The sequence below is a fragment of the Seriola aureovittata genome, chromosome 4 (assembly GCF_021018895.1).
Source record: "Seriola aureovittata isolate HTS-2021-v1 ecotype China chromosome 4, ASM2101889v1, whole genome shotgun sequence".
In the NCBI taxonomy this organism is placed as follows: Eukaryota; Metazoa; Chordata; class Actinopteri; order Carangiformes; family Carangidae; genus Seriola; species Seriola aureovittata.
In genome coordinates this window covers 15,729,537-15,745,354 of record NC_079367.1, presented here as the reverse complement: position 1 = coordinate 15,745,354, position 15,818 = coordinate 15,729,537, and the positions used below count along the sequence as shown (strand labels likewise).

The 15,818-nt window shown below is 43.6% G+C and overlaps 1 protein-coding gene across 5 annotated transcripts in view; it reads left to right on the top strand.

Annotated features, from left to right (window-relative positions):
• grik4 (glutamate receptor, ionotropic, kainate 4) overlaps positions 1-15,818 on the top strand; it is a 278,338-nt gene that overhangs the window by 248,251 nt on the left and 14,269 nt on the right. For all 5 annotated transcript variants that reach the window (XM_056374837.1, XM_056374835.1, XM_056374836.1 and 2 more), the window contains 2 exons: positions 6,283-6,486; positions 9,090-9,203. In XM_056374837.1, the coding sequence (XP_056230812.1) occupies positions 6,283-6,486; positions 9,090-9,203 (318 nt within the window). The remainder of the gene's footprint in view (positions 1-6,282; positions 6,487-9,089; positions 9,204-15,818) is intronic.

Sequence of the window (15,818 nt, the reverse complement as noted above, 5' to 3'; positions counted from 1 at the left end):
AAATGAGACAATGTTTTCACAACAGAAATAGGGTGTGAAAGAATGAATTGGCCGAGCACAGAGCTTTGATTTCACTTTGGAGATACAGAGTCCCTGGACCAAACTTCGGAAGCCACCAAGGAGCAATTTTCAGTGCCTATCACAGCTCATTCATCATGGTGTGATTGCTGTGTCGCCGTTATCTCGCTTGTGGGCGGCAGACGAGCTGCAGCTGAAAGCCTCCCCATAAGAATCCCTTACCTGTACCACTGGCCTGGGTGGGGGGTGGGGGGTGGGGTGGGGGGGTATGTGCTTGTGTGTGGCTGCACTAGCACCCACAGTATTCATGGACGCTCTCGCACAAGCATGTATGTGTGTATCTTCAGTGTTTGTGTGTTCGTGTGTCCCCTTGACATGTTCACTTGGCATTTACAAAGCAGTTTCATTACATCCACACGTTGACGTCACCTTCCCACTTCGATTTCACAATCCGCTCCAGAAAAAAACTAATGTCACAGAATTGATGATCATTTTACTGCACAGCCACAAGCCATGTGTTTCCAATCACTGATTGAGTTTGTCAGAGGCACTGTTTAGGTCTTAGTGAAATAATGTCTTTATACCCTCTCTAGCTACACTGATGTAATAGAAAAAGCCCATTCTTTGCTTGCTTGGGTGTGTTGTTCTAAGTCGTGTCTGTTTTGGCGGCTCTCTGTCCTGGAATACAGCGGTAGAGCGGCAGTCAAGCAGTAGAAAGAGTAATCTGTGTTCATTTCTGAGTTTTCAGGTCTTTCTGGTCTCAGCTGATTTGCATTGAAGTTGTAACTGCTTGTATTTTTCTCAGTATAACATAAAGGCACAGGGAGTCTGTCACTTTTTGAGCAGACCGCTCACCCAATTTATGATTCCAAAGTTAAATGAAGAGCAATAACGAATGACTACACTTGCAAGCAAATATACCAGGGTCCAAGCAACCCAGAACCAAAGGCTCTGAAGCTGTGAGCCTCACTGAGCACGGCTCAAACAGACAGTGTAATTAGTTTGTCTTTGCGGGCTCAGACGCTCGCACACCTTGAATCTCTTTAGTTTCATTCCACCTGTCTCGTCCTGCTCATATGTGCCGCTGACCGCCATCAACCACCACCATGTCCCCTAAAGACACAATTAGCATACATCCCACATCTAAACCAATTCACCTAGAAACACACATAGCACCACCAACCCTCTCCTTCTACGCACACACACAGACAGGTGGTCAATTCCATGAAATCAACATTAATGTTTAAAACAACTTCATTTATTTCTTATGAAGCTACAACAGCCTAGAGGATAGATATAAGAAAATACAAAAAAAAAAAAAGCATCAAGCCACCAATATATGTAGTGTGTACTTCCACCCAGTCCACAAACACACACACAAGCTTATGTCACACATTTGAGTGAGAGAGTCTTTTTTTTCATCGGTTTGATGTAAATACATGTGGTTATTATGCCACCAGCAAATCATTAAACAGCCGTTAGTGTTAACGTATCACCCGTTTAATTAGGCTCTTAAATAGCACCCATGCTCTGTGCTCACAGTATTCAAGTCTCTGTGTTATTCCTCGTTTCTGGAAGAAATCAAATGGAGCAGAGCTTTACCTGTAGGGACATCGCTCGCTCTTTGGTGCCAGCTTTCTGCCATTGTTAGGGAATCATGCCGTCTCAATATTTAAATCCCAGCTCAAGACCCATTTTTCCTGTTAGTGCCTGAAACCTGCTTTAAGTCCCTGCTGTATGAGCCATTTTCTGCCTTTGTCATCTACCACTCTCGCGGTCATTCACTCAGTTCTCTCGCAGACTACCCTTGTGTCACTGAGTGTTCTCATATCCACTCACATACGTAATGGGGAAAATTCAACAGTGCACATAGTGTCGTCCGATAAAAGCAGACACAGCAGCAGATTTGTTGGCACACAGGCGTTGAAGCACTGAGGCACATGCACATGAATTTGCACACACGGACACAAGATCTGTCCTCATTTTTCAAAGTTTGTGTTTGCTTGTTCTCTCTCAGTTTTCACTTCATTTGTATTTGACTATTCTGCCATTTTGTTTACAGTGAAGCGCAAAGCTGTTATAAAAGAAAATTAACTTGACCTAGCCCCTTCTCTAAGCACCTAATATTTTAGTATTAGTATTAAAGTATCAGAGCTTACGTGGCTCCTCCTCAGACAGGACTACAGAGCCCTGCGAGAGAATTGCACCTCAGATGCCAGTTTGCTCGGCTCTGGAGAGCAAGTTCTTAGGGATAAGAATACAGTTGAAGAAAGCGAGGAGGTGTGTGAAGACATCTTGATCACTTTGAGGTTTTAAAAGGGGGGGAAACTCCACTGTGGTGTGTGAAGATGGATATGAACAACACCCACAGGTGCACCTGGCTGCGTCAGTGTGTGTGTGTGTGTGTGTGTGTGTGTGTGTGTGTGTGTGCTTTTGTGCGTGCATGTACTTGCTTGTGCATACGTAAGCGTGCTTCCTCCTCCAAAGTTATCAGTCCACAACCAGACTCCTCATGGCCTGGGAATAAGAGGCTGCTTTAAAAGTCTGCATTTCTTTATAGCTTCAAACTCATAGCTTTTATTGCTGTTTTGCTGTGGTGTGCAAAAGAAGGGAGATGGAATTTCCTTGTGATTTAGCCTTCATGGAAGACAGCGCTTTCATACCCCTGTATAGACTTTTCATACCTTTATATACTTATTTTCATATGATTTTGTTCTCAGCTTCACAGAGGCTTCTAGTGGGAGCGGTGTCAGTGTGTGGTGGAAGTTTTTGGATGAGTATGAAGTGCAGCAGATATATCAACTTTTAATAGCAGTTGTCTTTCCATCTCTGCAACTCAGGTCTGGTTAATAGACAGTTTTGACAGTATATTTTTATGGAACAACTGGAGCTCAGAGAGAGAGAGAGAGAGAGAGCGAGCTTGAAATTCAGAAAAAATGAAAAAGAGGAGTAAAAGCATTTTGGCTTAATAACAGTCAACGGGTCTCTGTGTTATTGATTGCTGTTGGACTTTTACTGGTGTGATTGATGTTTGCCAGGCCTAGTTTTATCAGTCTGTACTTAACCGGGTCAACACGGTGGGACAGAGGGAAGACAAGATACAAAGGCAATATTTTCTAGCACTATTTCAAGGGATTGAGCTTCCTGATGATGGGGGCTATTTGTCATAGGCCTGAATATAGAAAGCTTTTCACACACATAAATCAACAACAAGATGGAAAGCGAATTATTATTGTTTTCGCTTAATTACAGGTTGTATGCGCACGGAAGCATACATCATTCATCCAGGCACATCTTACGCTTTTTTAGTTGAGAAGAGCTGCTACGTGACGGTAGCAGGTTTGTGTCTAACTTCATTTCTTCCCTGCCGCCCTCCCCACCCCTCCCCCCAGTCCAGCTTGTGTCGTATACACAACGCCTATCAAGCCAACCTCTGTAATAATGTTGCGGAAATTGGAAGGAGAGTGAAAACGTCTGACTCCGTCTGGTTTGACTTCAAGTTGGCGCTTGAAAAGCTTCAGCAGTCTGTGAGCTGTGAAATTAGCATTTATATTGTGCTTGATGCAAGCTGAAACATAGGCATGCATAGATGTTATGTGAAGCCAGTGAGGTGACATGTGTGACTGTTTGAGGGAGTTAATGAACAGACTGACAGATTTACTTTCACAGTGTGGTACATATAGTCACTAACTGGCTGTAAGCTTGACTGACTCTGAGCTAAGACACATTTTGTTTTATCTTCTACTTTTTAAAGAACATAGCTGACGATATTCAGTAGTTTCATTGACAGTAGCTCATCTTTTAGTATTTTCTGATTTCCCCAACCTGTCTGTGGGCCTCAATCCCAAGCCAGGTCAGTCCTACTGAAGTTATGTTAAGTTATGTTTCCTCAAAGAGCTGGGTCCTTTAGGTTTTAGCATATGTTACTAAAACTGGAGCATCAGGTGTTTCAGCAAATGCCTCAAAATGAAATATCTTTCGAAGCCAAAGGAATTATGACTGTTCTCTATCTAGAGCAAAGGAGGAGGTAGTGTGGCATTAATCCACATAACAAGGAGGTCAGAGTGAACGGATGGGTCAACAAAATGTCGGACTTGAACACACGAGACTTCTGTTTTCCAGTTTCCTGTACTGACAGTCAACATTGGTTTATTTTAACCGTGACAATCATGGTTAAGGGGCCATTTCCTAATCTTAACCAAGTAGTTATTTTTACCCTAATCATGATTCCAGACCCTGACCAGATCGGTTTTCTGCCCAGATCTAACCAAACCTTAGTGGTGTGATTTTGGCCTATTGATAAGCTTTGTATGAACTGACAATACTTAGCATCAATTATGTACCTATCCAATCCCAATAACTTAGGATCAGTTAACTTTTGCTTTTGGTCTTTTCAGTGGCTTTGGAATCGACAATAAGAAAAATAAAGAATAAAAACAATCTTCACCAGTTATTTAACATAAACATGTCCAGTTCCCTTACTCTCACATGATCGTATCTTGTAATCTGGTCTTTGTCAACTACCTCTCTTTTTGCTTCTGTAATATAGGCTATTGCCACTATAGCAGGTCTGATTACTATGAGAATGGTTAGATAAATTGAATCTATATGTTTCTAGGTGCAGAGTTACCCGGACAGAGAGTGGGTTTGTAGTCTTTTTATTATCTTTCTTATCACAGCAGAGCAGCAGGCTGTTGGTTCTACTGCGCAGTGATGCAGCAAGAAAGGGGCAAAAGCCGCCCAGTCCAGTGTCAGAGCGATCTGAACCCCCTTTTACATACAGCTACAGGTGGAACCAAACAGTTGCTATGAGAACAGGGCAAGTCACAGTAACAGTTGTGCCACCTGCTGTGTCCAATTTCAGTGTAACTTCTATTTTTGTGGGTTTCTCTGAGAAGCAAATCAATCAGCAGCCAACCAGTTACTGCACAACTAAGTATTTCCTACTGTGTCGATGACAAAACAATTTCACTTCTATTCCAGCTCTCAAAATACACCTCCACAACATTACTGCTTCTGCTTTACCCCACTGAAAGAAGAAACACAGGCCTTGAATGGCTCAGCCACATGACCCTGCGGTGAATTAAACAGACTCCACCGAAGGCAGCTGTGTTGAAATTAGTAACTGGCAGTCTCTTTAACAAGCTCATGGTTGTCTAAAGAAAAACACTTAATGAAACTTCTACAATGAAGAAAAGAGAACTTTTTTTCCTTTTGCTTAATTTTTGTTTTTTCTAAATGTAGAGTGCCAGCACAAGAAAACACTTAGACTTGTTAATCTTAGTTATCTGATGTCATGTTGCCAAAGTGAGTTAGTTTTAGCTGGATTCACGAGCTGAGTGCAGGGATAGTGCAACAGCAAAGTGGTACATAACGCTGTCTTTTTTATGATGCAGTGGAGCCTGAGCACACCGTTTTGACAGTTGCATTATTTGAAAAACAGCACAATAAGGGTGGCTCCAAAATACATCACTGTGGGGATCTTTAAATCTTCCTACAACATCACCTACATGACAAAACAAGACATAAATAAACAGACAGCCAAACAGAGAGTTGGTTCTCTAAAAGACAGGCTGTAAATAGGCGTGTTTGAGTGTGTGAGTGTGTGCGTTGCTTTTGTTTCTTATCTGCTTTTTGCTGGATATAACAGATTAGCGAACGCCTATCTGTTCCCGATTTTAGTGTTTGGCACTGCTTCAAATCCACAAATCTCAGTTTTCATTGAAAGCAATAAACATGATGTGAACTATGACCTCCAATGGACGTAGGGGATGCCTCCGCCATTCTTCCTGACTGTGAAATCTTTGGTTAGGTTCTGTAAAGCAGTAATATTAAACTTTAAAGGGGCACTCCAGTGATTTAGTATTATACTTACATAAAGTTGTGAAGGCTTTCAAGAGATAGGTTTTCAAAAAGAACCATCAAAGTCTAAGTAACAGAGTCAAAGAAAGCCTCACTTTTAGCCTCAAGTATAGGTCAAGCTGCAAAAAACACTGAATTCTACATTTCCCATAACGTAACTCCATGTCCATGTCTTTCAATGTCCATATCAAGCCAAGATTAAATAACCTGATGGCATTATCAGAGTTATTTTTCAGACTTGGACACACTCAGCCGCACTCACAGAGACCTGTTTTTTATTTTCACAGGCTGACTCTGTGAGTTTAACGTGTAAAATCGGTGTGGTGCCCCTTTGAAATGCAGATCCAGTGCCTAGTAGATTTCACTGCACTGTCTAAATTGCAAACCATGTGTGTTTTTCAGGAGAATCCATATGTAATGCTGCGGCAGAACCACCAAGAACTGGAGGGAAATGACCGCTACGAAGGCTTCTGTGTGGACATGCTGAAGGAGCTGGCAGACATTCTCAAGTTCAAGTATCGCATCCGGCTGGTGGGGGACGGACTGTACGGGGTCCCTGGAGCTAATGGAACATGGACCGGCATGGTCGGAGAGCTCATCTCAAGGGTATGTAAATATATACACATAAATGCACGAACGCAAAAGTGTATCTCTCAGCTCTCATACAGTTACTGCCAGCAGCTTTTTCTTTTTTTTGTCATTTAGGAGTTGGCCTTTTCAGCTTAACCACTGTATTTTCCAAAATAGTCACGGCTTGTTGGTGCCTTGTTCCCTGTCAGCTCCTTTCCTTAAGCCTTCTGAACTGACCTTAACAGACTTTCCCCCTGAATCAGTCTGTGTTGTTGATGTTAAATCTCTGAGTGAGGTCTTACACTCTCCCAGCTCTTCTGTATGTAGCTGTTAACAGGCAGATAAGGTTATATAAGAGAGCTGAGGGAAGACAAGGGGGAGGAAAAGAAGTGAAACAAGCCTTAAAAAAAAAAAAAAAACAAATGAGGAGGACCGCTGGGGTGAGGAGGAGGAGAAGGGAATGAAGTTGAGAGGGACTGAGTCGATCCTAAGTGGTGATCTGTCTTAATTCCGTGGGCTAATGGAGGGCAAAGTCATTAAGTATGTAAAGCAAGGAGTGCCTGCTCTTGTTATTGTCATAGCCCGCCACTGCCCTCGTCCCCTTCTAAGTTGCCTCTGGAAGGATGACCTTCAGCAGAGCCGTGGCAGAATGCGACATGTGTCTCCGATAGCAGCTTGAGCCGTGGAGTGGCAAAATGGGCGGACAAAAAGTCGAGACGTGCTTGAGAGGGATTTGTCGTGGGACGGGGGATGTCTGGAGGGATGTTCCACAGTGGACAGAAAGGCTTGAGTGTGTTTGGTTAAAGGCTTAGAAAGGAATGGGGAAGATGGCAGAGTTAAAAAAAAATTGTGAATGAAAACGGAGGAACAGCTATGTTGGCAAGTTTAATGGATAAACCGAAAGGATTTGAAATATACATTGGGAGCAGCAGAGGAGGACAGCCTGAGGTTATTCCAGACAACAGATACCTGTATCGCTGCCAGTATCATTCAGACTGGACAATATTTCACAGTATGATGGCGATCAGTTTGATGGGTGTGAGACAGCCTGAGCTAACAATGAGTCTGGCCAGGAGGAACCCAGACACCAAAGTATAAGTGCAATATGTTCCTCAATCCACAGTGCTGCGGTTAGAGAACAGAGGTGTACAGCATCTCCAAAGACTGAACTCTTGAAGTCAAACGCATCCTAGAGGGTAATGTTTAATTCATCACTCACATTCACAAGTTTTATTTTGTCCTTTTTTACTGGGTTAGCATGACATGATGGAATGCAAGGGGAAACAGGTATGATGCAATATTGAACAGCCAGCATTACACTGTTTTTTTGGGGGAGTTTTTTTCAGTTGTACTAGAAGGCATAACAGCAGGCAGGCAGAGGAATCCAGTAATCAATATTAATATTCCATTGTCACATAAATATTTCAGTGGCTGTTACGACTTCGTGTTCATTTTTCAAAGGATCAGTGACTTTCTTTGTTGAAATTGCCTGGATGGTCGTTCCCTGCGCGTGGCTTCCTTCCGGCGCTGGGAGCAGGCAATCAGACTTTCAAACGACGGAGGGAAAAAAAAAAAAAGAAAAGATGAGTCGGAGGCTGGGGACATCTGATGATGAAGGGTCAAAGCCTGCGGGCTGAGGATAGGGCGGCATCAGCGTGGAGTGTAGGCTGGGGCGCGGTCACAGAGGTGGAAATTTTGAGTGTAATGCACTAATTGAAGCACGGACAAAGCGGGACTGGGGGCTTTTAGGTGAGTATCCAAATGTCTAAAGGTCAGAATAATTATGAGCAAAATTACACATCGCATCACGACAAATTGGATGTTGTAGCAAAAACCCGTGTATGTCTGATGCCCCCCCCCCCCCTCTTTGTCTCTCTCTCCTTTACATAGAAACAGTGTTTGTGGATTTTGAGTGGCATCTGCGGCGCTGCTGCAGAGCTCCCCTCTCCTCGCTCTCATCCTCCCATTCCTCTCCGTCTCCCCAATCCTCTTAGTTCTCCTGCAGCAGACAAAGAGCAACGCGTTGCTGCTTTTACTCTTCGCTCCTCAGGGAGATGAAAAATCCCTTGCAGGTGCACTTTGCTGGCCTGTATTATTAGTGGGGAGCCATCCAGTATTCAGCGTACATTGACCATTTCTACGTGTGTGTGTGTGTGACTGTGTGTGTCTGTCTGTGTGTGTGTGTGTGTGTGTGTGTGTGTGTGTGTGTGTGTGTGTGTGTGTGTGTATGTGTGTGTTGTAAAGTGTGTGTTTCACAAGCAAATGCTTTGTCAAGTGATTTGTCTTGACAGTGCTCCCTTGGTCAGCCACAATGGTTACACTGAGCTCTCTTGTGCCCGTCAAACACACACACACACACATATATAGACACACACAGACACACAGTGCCAATGCTGGATTATCCTCGCCACAGATAGTGCTATTGGCGGACAAAAGGGCTGTGGGATACAAAAGGGCATTATAAGGGAATTAGCAACTAGTTGCCCACCTCTTATGTCATCCTCGTCTTCTTTACAAGCTCTGACATCATTGGTTTATGTCATATACTTATGTTACGTCCCCACCGCTGTGTTCAATGTTCCTTTAAGTATATTGTGTGATACCACAGGATGTGAAACTACTTGCGGTCTGCGTTTCAGAAAGCTGACCTGGCAGTCGCCGGCCTCACCATCACAGCAGAGCGTGAAAAGGTCATTGACTTCTCCAAGCCTTTTATGACCCTTGGCATCAGCATCATGTACCGCGTCCACCTGGTGAGTTACCTCCCACCGGCCCTCCCACATCCTCCACCCCCAACACCCACTCTCACCAGTCACCCTGGCTCCAGTAGCAGCTTGCGGGAGAGCACAGAAGGCTCAGCTAAGTCTAATGCCTGAGAAGGAACTACTAGCACTTTTGGTCTGTAGAGTCTCTCTCACTTAGTCTGCCATAATCCCCTCACACTCTCCTCCTCCTCACCTCCCAGCTACTCCATTTCCCAATCACCTGTGTGTTTTCATGGCGACACTCTACATCCTCTACCTGCTTTCATCCTCTCCTCCAACCTTTAGTCTTGTTTCATTGCTTCTTCTTAATCTTCCAAACATCTTTCCCCTTCTGTCCCTGCAGTCTCAGCTTTTTAACGGTGTCCAGTTCTTTTCACTTCTCTCGTGTTTGCTCATTTCCTCCTTCTGTTGCCACCCCCTCCCCCCAATCCTCCTAACTCCAGATGGCCTGTTTTATAGTGTGAACTTCCTGATGAATGTAGCAGTTTCACAGTTGTGTTCTCCTTGCCCTCTGATTGGGTTTGGTCATCTTATTCACACAAGCAACACGCTCCATGCTCCATAGAGAGCAAGCCCAAGCAAGAAACAGTGAAACAACAGCAGGGCAGGTGGAAATGAGCCAGTGTTTGCAGAGTCAGTGGCCCATTAATCATCAGTCCTCCCCCCAAAACCCAAGGTGACACAGCAGGGCCCAGTATGGCTCTGGCCACGGGCCGCACTGAGGTGCTGTGGCACATGCACGAGCTAACATTAGTATAGTATCCCAAAGGCGTTTACTCACATTCCATCTTTCTTGTAATCCTCACTGTTTTTCACCTTCCCATAGTCTGCGCACAGCGCTAATAGGTGTAGCAGTGAGGGACTCAATTGAGCGCCAACAGTTGGGGAGAATCAATCGATGCTCGCTGCAGGTGCAGTGTTAAATGGGCTACTCTGTAGCGTATCGCCTCTGAAATGGGAGGCAAGCTGGCGGGTGGCAGCATGAGGAGGCGATATGGAGCTGATGTCCCTCAGGGCTGGCACACGGAGTCACAGAGTTGAATTAACACAGACTTGACCCAGTTGGCTCTGAAATCCTGGGTAAGAGGTCAATAAGACAGAAGCGAAGAAAGCAGTTATTATTCTGATTCTGGTGAAAATTACCTGCAAAACACTCAGCACAGATAAAATAAACACAAACCGTTGACAAGTTCAAGGTTAGAATATATTGTATACAATATAGAAGACAAAACTTATCACTAAAAATCTGAAGGAAAAGTCTCCCCGAAGTGAAAAGAAAATTCACTTTATACTGTTCCAAGGACAAAGAATTGTGACTGACCGTCTGCCCAACAAGAATCAGATCTCTTCATGCACTAATGTACCCTAAAAGCATGTACAGGAATTCTGGGAAAGAGGCCTTCTTGATATGAAAACACACAACATCTAGTTACACTTCACATGATGTCCTCACTTTCCTCAGCTACATGAATCCCAAAGGCACACAGTATCGTGATAGTTTACCTTCACAGGATAAAGTATGTGGAGATCTTGAAGAGAGAAAGAAATAGAGAAAGGAAAGGTACATGGTAAAAGAAACACAGAAGACAGGTGTCCCCTGTCTTTGTCTCTCTCTCTCATTTGCTCCTTAATTTTTCATTGCCCCTTGGTATTTTCTCAAATCAGACTCAGAGCAGCCCCTCAGCAATTCGATATTTGAATTTCTGTGACTGCACTTGTTTAGTTCTAATCCACTGACTATTGATCTGAGGCACAGTGATTTCTACAAGGAGGTTTGCTGCTTATTTCAAACTTTAAATGAAAATTTCTGTCTAATCAATAAGAATGGCGAATGCAATAAAATAAAGGCTCCTGTTGGGTATTAATTACCCTCAGACTATCAGCTATTTAATCTCCATTTCTCCTCTTTGTATGTTTTCTATGTCTGTCTCTCACACACACACACACACACACACAAACACGCACACACACGCACACACACACACTGTTTTTCTCTTTTACCGGTATCCTTTTTGTTTTGTCATTAATTTATATTTATTAAAGCTGTGATAGTCCTTCACATTCTGAGCCAAACAAAATGGACAATATTTTTTTTAGTTACAACAATATAGCAAAAGGCATAATCCTGTTTGGGCAAAAATTACTTGAGTATTGCAAAGCTATCTCACTGCCTTTAAACCCAGTTCAGACCAAAAACAGCAAAACTAAATAAATGTATTTCCTGTATGAAACAGCAGAAGGAAGCAACAACCCTGGACTGAACCTCTACAGGTTTCTCCACTCTAAAAACTCTCATCTGTCACAGTCAAGTTTTCCACGGGGTGTTCAGAACAATGGTAAATCTCAGCACTTAATTACCTGTCGCATGGTTTTGTGACAGTGGTTTACATTACACGAAAAGACAGGGGATCGGATTCCCTCGAGGGATCGCCGTTGCCTTGTGCCTTGTGCCTTGTGCCTTGTCTACCGATTCTGTTTTGATTTCTGAAGCACCAGACTGAAATAAAAAATATAGGAACAAATCTCAGACAGCTTGCAGCTCGCCGGGAGAAGAGGAGCTCTGCCTGTCAAGGTCCTCCAGAGGTCTCTTGTGCCTGGTTAAGGATTTGTAGTTATGTACTGCACACAGTCACATAGTAGTGTATATTATATGGTGTACTCTCTGTCCTTTGACATGCATGTGGTTTTGAGGCCGTATAAATAAATTTGATTTGCTTTTATACACAAATCAAAAAGGACACCTTCACCTCAGCAGCTGGTACAATTTATGTCAGTGCTCGCCTGAAAAAGGGCGTCAGAGTTATGAACCCAGACATAACCTAAAGCTACTGTCAACCTCTGCTCATAAAAGCCTTCCCTCCCATTACATTCATCACCTGTACAACAAAAAGGCCATATGCTGTAACCCAAGATCCCAATGCTCCAAAGTATTTAATATCTCGTGTTCATTTAAACGATTCCTTCATTTAGGAGACTGTGCAACAAAGTCAGCATGTGTGCGCGTGTGTATATAAGAGGATGAGAGAGAGGCGCTTAATTAGACATAGGAGTTAATTAGGGGCGTGTGGAAGCCGTGTCAGATGCGGCAGCTGCCCCAAGGGTAGAGCACGACATACGGAGCTTTATTGACTCTCTGGCCACACACGACCTCAGACAAAATTACACAGTCACAAACACATGTGGCCCTGTGTATATTGATATACACACCCACACGCACTCTCCGAGCACTTTATCGGGAGCAGCATACTAATACTGAGCAGAGCCTCCTTTCTCTCTCAAAACAGCCTCGATGCTTCGGGTCATGGATTCAACCAGATGTTGGAAACATTCCTCTGACATTCTGCTCCATGTTGACACGATTGCATCACATCATTTCTGCAGATCCGTCAGCTGCACATTCACGTTGTTTATCTCCTGTTCTACCACATCGCAGAGGTGTTCTACTGGATTCAGATCTGGTGACTGGGGAGACCACTGAAGTCCACTGAACTCACTGTCATGTTCATGATTTGCTTTGTGATGTGGTGCATTATCATAGTGGGAGTAGCCATTAGAATATGGTAAATTGTGGTTATAAAGGGAAGCACATGTTCAGCAACAGTATTCAGATCAGCTGTTTCATTCAACCCATGATCGACTGTTATTAAGGGACCCAAAGTGTGACTGGAAAATATTCCCCACACCATTACACCACCTGGCCTGATGACACAAGGCAGGTCAGGCTCATGGATTCATGCTTTCGATGCCAAATTCTGATTCTACCATCTGCTGCCTCAGCAGAAATCCAGATTCGTCAGGCCAGGCTACGTTTTTTCAAGTCTTCAACTGTCCAGTTTTGGTGAGTCTGTGTCCTCTGCAGCTTCTGTTTTCTGTTCTTAGCTGACAAGAATGGGTCCTTATCCTCCCCAAGATCGACATGTTGTTCGTTCTTAGAAGCTTTTCTGCTCACCACAGTTGTAAAGAGTAGTTATCTGAGGTACTGTGGCCTTTCTATCAGCTCCAACCAGTCTACCCATTCTTCTCTGACCTCTCTCATCAACAAGGTGTTTCAACTGCTGCTCAGTTCTGCTTTTTTTTCCACATCATCCTGAGTAAAAACTCTAGAGACTGTTGTGCTTGAAAATCTCCGGAGATCAGCAGTGTCAGAAATACTCAAATCAGCTCGTCTGGCACCAACAATCATGCCACGGTCAAAGTCACTGAGGTCACATTTTCTCTCCATTCTGATGTTTAATGTGAACATTAACTAAAACTCCAGCAGGCCTGTATCTGCAGGATTTTTTGCACTGCACTGCTGCCACATGATTGGCTGATTGGATAATTGTACGAATAGGCAGGTGAAAAGGTGTTCCTATTAAAGTACTCTGTGCATGCTGTCACACATACGACACAAAAACACGCACTGCATCACACAGGTGTATGTATGCACAAAACACACAGACATAAAGCCCAAGAGTCAGCAGCATGTTGTTGTGAAAATGACCCTGTGACCCCGACCAAATCAACTGCTCTCCAGACGGAGACCCTGCAGCCATCTCAACAACCGTAACAGCTGACAGCGTCCGCTCTGACACGATTAGAAATGCACACACTATCAGAGAGCCCAGAAAAAAAAAAAGGCAGAAGGTAGGGAGACACGGCGATGAGAGAGGGAGACAGCCAACATAAAAGAGAATGAGCAAGAAACAGGTAAAAAAGAGAAGAAGACGGGGTGGAGAGAACATGGAGAAATGGGAGCAGAGAAGCAAGCCGGAGAAAGTAGAGAGTTGAAATGACAGTGGAAAGTCTCCTTCAGTGAGTCGGTATTCAGGCAGGCAGCCTCGGGGGGCAACACCATGGTATGAATACCAAGAGGGAGGATGACTAGGTGAAATCCTTGACTGGATAACCTCACCAGCTCCTTCAGCCACCCTCCTGGCAGGCAGGCAATCCCCCGAGAGAGACAGAGGTGGGGAAGAGAGGGGAATGAAGGTGGGACAGTAGGAAGAAAACAAGGGCAGTGCGAGGTAAAATGAATGAGTTCTTCATCTGTGTGTTAAGAGGAAGAAGGGATATACACACATATCATTATAGGCAGCAATTCTTCGCTTTTCTATTTGTTTAGATGTACTCATAAAAACAGGTCATAAAGGATGTTTCGCCCTCTGCGCCGCGTCTGCATTCTCTCTGGTCTATTGATTTGCCTCGTGCCCTCTTCTCATCTTAACATGACGATAAACCTCTATAAAATGATTCCCCTGCCGCTAATAAAAATTATTTAAACACAGCAGCAAATGTTTATGTGTGAAGAGCGAGAGCAACCTGTTGCTGTAATGTAGACTCATATACAGACATTTGGTGCTTGTTCCGCTCTGTAATCTCTTCATTGCAGCAGATTTACTTTTGATACCTAACTCATGCACCAAGGCAACTAAGAATGTTAAGTACTACTAGTTTGTAAGGGCTTTATGGCAGAGTTTTGGAGTCTTCTGCCTCTTCCAAGTGCATATCTCTCATTAAACAGTAACTACCAAACTAGCCATGGTTGATGTGTTTTTCCCAACCAGACGTGAACTACCTGCTGCCTCTGTGTTCAGCACCGGTGCTTCCTGTGCACTGGATTGCCCAAGCACAGATGACTGACAGCCTAGACAGCTGCTGACAAGCTTTGAAACACAAACACATACACACCAATACACATCTACTGACAGTCTGTCTTGCACACACAGACTTAGCTTCCAAAATGAAGAGAGAGCAGACCACCTATATGGGCTCACTGTTTAAACATTAATCCAAGGGCATTTAGATGGACTGGGAGGTGCTGGGGGTTTTTTTAATTGCTCTCTCAAGTCAGTTTATCTCCGAGAACTTGTGAATTGCCAAAGACGCTAGATATTTGAATACATAAGTTATTATAATGAATGTCTCTGACAACTGCAGAGATTAATCGGGTAAACCCCTGTGAAGGACTAATGCACTGTTTCATAAGTACATAACAGGAAGCAGGACTTAGTCCACCTGTCCTATGGGCCACCTCCACAGTTACTTAGTGTACTGACTGCACTCTGAAGCTGTGGCAAAACAAATGTAAACATGGCATTAACATATTTTTTGGCAGCGCAAGCTATAAACACAGCATTGGCACATTAGCACCTTTGTAAAGCTGTTATGGCTAACATGTTATCCAACAGTTGCTTGATATATTTACGCATTCAGGAGAAACATTAGCATTCATTTGGATTCATGTTTTCAGGAACCTGACATGTAAATCCAATATTTACTTTCAGCTCTGTTTTTGGTCTCCACCAACTCTTGAGGGAAATATCTTGCTCTTTCGCTGCTAAATGTTCCACTATGTTCACCGGCATATCACTCACTTTGTCTGTCTGCTGTTTGGTCCTGGGCAATGTACTGTACAGTGGGGTTATTGGAGCAGGAGCAGATAAGAGCAGTGAGAGTGAATCAAAACAGTAAAATGATTCATAGAGAGAAGAGGAATTGCAAAGTCAGTTAATTCTGTTGTTTTGTCACTATCGGCCCTTTTTACATTACACATAATTATTTGGTTTATTGTTAATACATCAATGTTGATTAGACCAGACATCACAGTACCAACAATTATGT